Below are 6,305 nucleotides of genomic sequence, written 5' to 3'. Positions count from 1 at the left end.
AGGTGTGTCTCCGCCTTCTTCTTCTTCTTTTCTTCTTTCTCTTGCTTTTCCTTCGTTCTTCTTCTTCTATTCGTCTTCTTTATGATCATGATCAATAATCATCGTCAGCCATTATACCTATCATCATCATCGTCGACATCATCATCATGCATCATCATCATCTGAATTCAATCATGTGCTCTTGCTTACTTCTTCCTTCTCGCTCTTCTTCTTTATCTATTCCTGTCTTCCTATATATCGAGCAGCTGGTTTATAATTTTTCTCACCTCTCATATATCTTTCTTCGGCCGCTCTATATGCCGCGGTAAAATTGATGTCGGAAACATAATTAGAGCGTGTAACGGCGTTCTGAGAGAGAGGGGGTGTAGAAGCGCCAGAATGAGAGAGAGAGAGTACGAGATGAGGAGAGAGAGAGAGAGAGAGAGAGAGGAGAGAGAGAAGAATGAGGCGAGAGAGAGAGCCGGCGACTAAGAGAGAGAGAGAGAAGAGAGAGAGAGAGAGAGGAGAGAGGAGAGAGAGAGAGAGAGAGAAGAGAATGAGAGAATAAGAAGAGAGAGAGCGCGAAGAAGAGAGAGAGAGAGAGAGAGAGATGAGAGAGAGAGAAGTAGAGAGCTGATATTATAATTTCGGTAGTTTCTTCGGGAGTCTCTTCTACCTTGTAATCTCTATAGCTAAGAGTCTCCCTCTGGCCTTAGGAGTCATTCATTATCGCCGTTCCTGACCTGCGCCTTCGAAGGTCTTCCTTGCTGAACCGTTTCTTCTTCTTGCAACTTTGTTGTTTGCCCATGCGTAGTAGGCGTTGGAACCTCCGCCTGTCAGCAACCCAATGCATGTTGGTGTTCAGCCTTTCAAATCTAGTTCCCCCTGCCCCCAGTGTTCGTCTGACAATACCCACCTGTCCATGAGTGATCTGTCTATATACGATCACAGAGCCTATAGCTGATGTATCTACTTGTTGAGCTGTCTGCAAGTTCTGTAGTTTGATAAACGAGCTTAACGTTACACTGCATCTAACGTGACTCACACACGCTGTTGTCCCTACATAGCCGGCTAAACAATATAGACAAGAGTGTATTGAGTATGCTTACGTATTAAGCATACTTAATACACTCTTGATATAGATCGAAGTTGTTATTACGCTGTAATACGACCTAGCAGGGAGGTGGGGGTGGGGTGTGATTTTAGTTTTTTGATTTTGTCTATTCTATGATTCGTGTAGTAAGCCTGATTTTCAGTTGTGTTTACCGTTGCCAATTGTGGACTCTCGTGCCGTGGTAAAATAGCATTAGCTGCGGTCGTATTGACAATATTTGTCCATCACCTTCACATATTCTCGATATTCTATTCCCAACCGCTACCGAGCCAAAAAGTTATCAACCACGTTAATACTCGATTTTAAATGATCGATAACTAATTAATAATAAATAAATGAATAAATGAATAATTAATTAATTATGTAAATAAATAAATAAACAAATAATTTAATTAATTAATTAATTAATTAATGTAATTATTGTTTATGAACCGACGCTAGATGGCTGTCGTGAGAGTTCGTCTGCGTCGCGCGGGGCGACGCGACACCGTCGCAGATCGATGATATATATATATCGTCGATGAATTGTCAACAGATAGTGGTGAGGAAATGCGACCGTGACAACAGCAGCAAGAAGCGAAGCGAGAAGATTGCAGGCCGTAGCGAGGTGAACACCCGTCACGGTAGAGAGGCAACAGGGAAGGCGGAGGAGGGGGAGGAGGGGGAGGCGGCGGAGACGCGAGAAGATTGCAGGCCGTAGCAAGGTGAACAGTCGTCACGGTAGAGAGGCGACGGCGGAGGCGGCGGAGGGGGAGGGGGCGGAGGAAGAGCGGAGGAGGGGGAGGCGTAGGAGGCGGAGGGGAGGCGGTAACCTTAACCTTATCGATGACGGTTAACCCCCAGGCAACAATGTGAATGCTTTAGACATTGACGAACAAAGTCCACATACTAAAAAGTTCTTTGTCCTTTAGTCTGCGCGGGTTTTTACTCGCTGTGGTTTATCCTCCTTAGCGTTTTGTTGCTTCGGGCACATCTCGCATTACAAACAGAAACAGAATCGCTGAAACAGTGCATTAGAGAGTTACTCGTCTAAAAAATCCCGGATAGAAAACACCAATGCGCAAAACGAATTCACCGATCTAACAAAGAAAGCGCGAATTTAAAACCCCCATAATCCCCCGCGTCACAAACAACAATATTATTGAGATTAACGTCCGGTGACAAAAATGATTTGTACCTGTAAAAAATCAACGACGACGATGACAACGTGATATGTGTCGATGGTTCCATGAATGGATGGCATGAAGAATAGAAATAAAACAGTGAAGGTTTTGTGGATTCACTGACTGCGTTGTAGCGCATATGTGGATACATATATACTATACAATTGTGTATATGTGTACATAATTATGTAAATGTCAATCTCATTACGGACCAGATCGGAGAAGCGTAAATAGCAATTAAGGAAGATATCAAGCGTACTATTATTATTATTTCTGCCAGTAATTGCTTCCATAACTACCTTCATTTGTAGCATAACCGCATAGCGTTAGCACCGCAGAGCACACCGTTATAGTTAGCTCTAGTACTATAGCCCGCGTACAGTTGCCGCATGCGTGGCAGGCTTGCTGCAACTGTACGCGGGCTATAGTACTAGAGCTAACCGTTAGCATAACGACAAAAACACGAAACGAAACGAAGTTTCCAATATATAGAAAACAAAATGTATCGATGTATTATAGATTTTCTGGACAATACTTTACGCGTGCATTTCTAAGGGTACCTGTTATGTATCGACACAACATAGGAAAAGCAGAATGTATGCATTTCGCCGAGGGCGTACCTTCGTTATTATAATGAGGGTTTTGAGGTTTGCTGTTGACACAAGCAGCATATGCTACATCATAGAGATGATACGGGAATTCTCATTAGCCCACACGAAATGTGGGTCGCGTGGAACAGTGTGGGGGGGGGTCGCGTGAGAGCTGGAGGCAGGACGCTATAATCTCATAAGGAGTGTATAATATAGACGATATGATAGGATAGTCTATAGATCTAGATCTCTAGATCTCTGATCTCATCATACTAGCACTGCATGTAGGTTTTGGCGGTTGCGGATGAGAAATCGTTGACGTCATTAGTGCAATACGACGTCAAATCATAACACGTGTATTGTTTAGTGCTTACATTGTAATGTTTCATTAAAGGCTACTAGCAAATATATACATTATTATACACACAGTCTTACTAACTTCCTGTTTTACAGTCCTACTATCTTAAAGTCTTACTATCTCACAGTCTTACTATCTTGAAGTCTTACTATCTCACAGTCTTAGTATCTTAAAGTCTTACTATCTTAACGTCTTACTATCTCACAGTCTTACTATCTCACAGTCTTACAGTCTTACTATCTTACAGTCTTACTATCTTACAGTCTTACTATCTCACAGTCTTACTATCTTAAAGTCTTACTATCTCACAGTCTTACAGTCTTACTATCTCACAGTCTTACTATCTTGAAGTCTTACTATCTTGAAGTCTTACTATCATACTATCTCACAGTTTTATTACTATCTTAAAGTCTTACTATCTCACAGTCTTACTATTTCACAGTCTTACTATCTTAACGTCTTACTATCTTACAGTCTTACTATCTCACAGTCTTACTATCTTAAAGTCTTACTATCTCACAGTCTTACTATCTTGAAGTCTTACTATCTCACAGTCTTACTATCTCACAGTCTTACTATTTCACAGTCTTACTATCTTAACGTCTTACTATCTTACAGTCTTACTATCTCACAGTCTTACTATCTTAACGTCTTTCCGTTTTAAAGTCTTACTATCTCACAGTCTTACTATCTTTCAGTCTTTCAGTTTTAAAGTCTTACTATCTTACAATCTTACTATTTTGCTATCGCACAGTGCTATTCCTGTGTGATCTTGGGACAGTCGTGCCAACCATTGGTTCGTGTCACCAGTCGAATCGACGACCGACGCTAGAGAAGAAAGCTTCGTTACGCGGCAAGAAGAACTCTCTTAGCTTCTCCTTCACGCCTGCAGGGAACGGCGGATGTCGTCTTCCTTTGTTCTTCGGGAGGCACTTCCCGCGGCGCGATAGACAGAGGAATCCGGTTTTCTCGTTCAAGAAAAAGTCGGATCCGGTGATGTTCTCCGGTACGCCGAGATATCGCTCGATCCGGTTCATCTCCGGAACCGGATCGAAGTGCAGCGCGTTTCCGTCGACGACGAGCATGCGCGACGGCGGGAAGTGTTCCTGCCAGGCCGACAGGAAGTCGACGTACGCGCCGGCCGCTACGAACGCCACCGTCGCGTTCACGGCTCCCGTGCGCGCGTCGACGAACGCGTCCTCTAGCGGCCGACCGCGCAACCAGGCGAACTCGCGCGACGTCCTCCGCTCGAGATAATGCGACATCGCTCTCTGCACCGGGTCGCAGACGACCAACAGCAGACGAACGTCGGGCGTGACGTCAGCAACCAGCGTCGGCACGCTCGCATTGCCGAAATACAGCGATTTCTCGACGACGACTTCCGTGTCGGCTGCGCAAGGCATCTGGCGCGCGTACCACTCCACGCCTCGTCCGTAGTTCACGTTGAAGTAGTTGATCTCTATCGGGATGCGTCGGCGAGCGACGACAAGCGGGTTTAGCGAGAGGTAGTCGAGCAGCGCGTACGTTCCGCACTTCGCCGCGCCGACGATGATGCAATCCGGAAGTCTGCGTCGCCTTCCCGGCGGGCAGCTTCTCGGGAGATCTCGCGAGATCGTCTCGTTTCGGCGAGAATACGCGGACGGGGACGTCGTTTGTTGTTTCTCGAACGGAACGACGCGAATCCGCGTCGGCGTCTGGACGTTGACGATGCCGACGTTGACGATACCGACGGCGTAGAGACCGGTGACGAAGGCGGCGATGGCAACGATGGCGATGGTAGTCGTCCAGATTTCCGGCAGAGATTTGTCGTTTCGCAGTCCGATCGTATCGGCTGGGTTCTTCCACATGTTTGTCCTTCCACCGCTCTCTTCCTCTCTCACTATATCCAGTGGATACCAACTAGTACGAGAGCCTAACCGCTCGACGTCCCACTCACGACGCACGGACTCGCACACGGAAGTGAATAAAATATGTAACGCACGTATACAATATTCGTACACGAAGTTCAAGATGAATCATAGTTGTAACGCAGCTACACAACGCACCGTGCCAGCGAGGAGGAACGCGAAGAAAGAAAGCGCTTCTACCAATTTCTCCCAATTCTTCCGCTCTGCCCCTTTCACATGGAAACGGACGGATCTCTCCGATTCCACAAAACTTCGCTGTGTTTTCACAAAGTCTACCAGCCTCTGCTGAGAGAGTGCAAGGTGAAACGAAGCGAGAAAGAAAGCGTTTCTCCCAATCTTCTCTCATGCCCCCGGCGACGGACGGACGGGTCTTTTTTCCATGCACAAAACCTCGCCGGGCTCTGCTGCTGCGCCGACAGTGCAGTGCCGAGAGCGCGTACGTGAGAGGGAGCACGTCGGTCGCGTTCGAAACTTCACGCTTCGATGACGTATCGCTGCCGACGGCCACAGATTTTGTCGACATGTTCTGTTTTGGAATTTTGGAGAAAGATCGAGTTCGTCGACAGGTTCTGTTTTCGGAGAGAAAGAGAAAGAGAAAGATCGATAAAGATAGCCTGCCGATGACCCTCCCCACACCAACCGCGCTCTTAGAGAGAGAGAGAGAGAGAGAGAGAGAGAGAGAGAGAGAGAGAGAGAGAGAGAGAGAGAGAGAGAGAGAGAGAAAGAGAGGAGAAGGCGAGGAGAGAGGAAGAAGAGAGCGGAGGGAGAGCTAGAGAAAAGAGAGAAAGAGAGAAAAAAAAGAGAGAGAAGAGAGAGAGAGAGGTGGGAGGAAGAGAGAGAGAAGAGAGAGAGAGAGAGAGAGAGAGAGCGCGAGAGAGGGAGAGAGCGAGAGAGCAAGAGAGAGTGTGAGAAAGACAGAGTGTGAGAGAGTGAGCGCGAAAGAAAGAGAGAGAGAGAAAGAGGAAGAGAGAGAGTGTGTGTGTGAGCGAGAGATAGCACAGCTATACACAGAAGCGATTGTGATCAGAGAACCGTGCCTGCCTAATGGATATGCAAGCGAGACCCCCTGTAATTAACTTCAGCTTTATGCTCTATTGCCCTCAGTTAAAATCGGTGTGACAAGCCCTCCGGGGGTGGTCACCACAACTTCCGTACGCGCCATCTTGTATGGAAAATCGCGTCGAATTGTCAACG

At 46.6% G+C, this 6,305-nt stretch overlaps 1 protein-coding gene and 1 long non-coding RNA gene across 2 annotated transcripts; both read right to left on the bottom strand.

Moving 5' to 3' along the window:
* Positions 1 to 2,743: 2,743 nt before the first annotated feature.
* LOC106819713 lies at positions 2,744 to 4,305 on the bottom strand. The gene is made up of 2 exons (XR_001395481.1): positions 3,893 to 4,305; positions 2,744 to 3,847 (listed from the first exon to the last, which is right to left on the bottom strand). It is a non-coding gene; the product is annotated as an uncharacterized LOC106819713 (long non-coding RNA).
* Positions 4,306 to 4,369: 64 nt separating this feature from the next.
* On the bottom strand, positions 4,370 to 5,059 carry LOC106819712 (heparan sulfate glucosamine 3-O-sulfotransferase 2-like). Its single transcript, XM_014824311.1, has 2 exons — positions 4,482 to 5,059; positions 4,370 to 4,405 (listed from the first exon to the last, which is right to left on the bottom strand). Exons 1-2 carry the CDS (start codon positions 5,049 to 5,051, stop codon positions 4,370 to 4,372), a joined length of 606 nt encoding a protein of 201 aa, XP_014679797.1. The 5' UTR covers positions 5,052 to 5,059.
* Between the last annotated feature and the right edge of the window lie 1,246 nt (positions 5,060 to 6,305).

The sequence above is a fragment of the Priapulus caudatus genome, unplaced genomic scaffold (genome assembly GCF_000485595.1).
Source record: "Priapulus caudatus unplaced genomic scaffold, Priapulus_caudatus-5.0.1 Scaffold4132, whole genome shotgun sequence".
Lineage (NCBI taxonomy): Eukaryota > Metazoa > Priapulida > Priapulimorpha > Priapulimorphida > Priapulidae > Priapulus > Priapulus caudatus.
The sequence above is the reverse complement of the archived record's forward strand: the minus strand, read 5'-3'. Positions and strand labels throughout refer to the sequence as shown.

Excerpts from the sequence above, each read along its gene's own strand:
- LOC106819712 (XM_014824311.1), bottom strand. The coding sequence starts at position 5,051 with ATGTGGAAGAACCCAGCCGATACGATCGGACTGCGAAACGACAAATCT. Across the intron at positions 4,406-4,481 it reads TGTTGGTCGTCTGCGACCCG|AGGACGCGTTCGTCGACGCG; the intron begins GTGCAGAGAGCG and ends GTCGGCCGCTAG.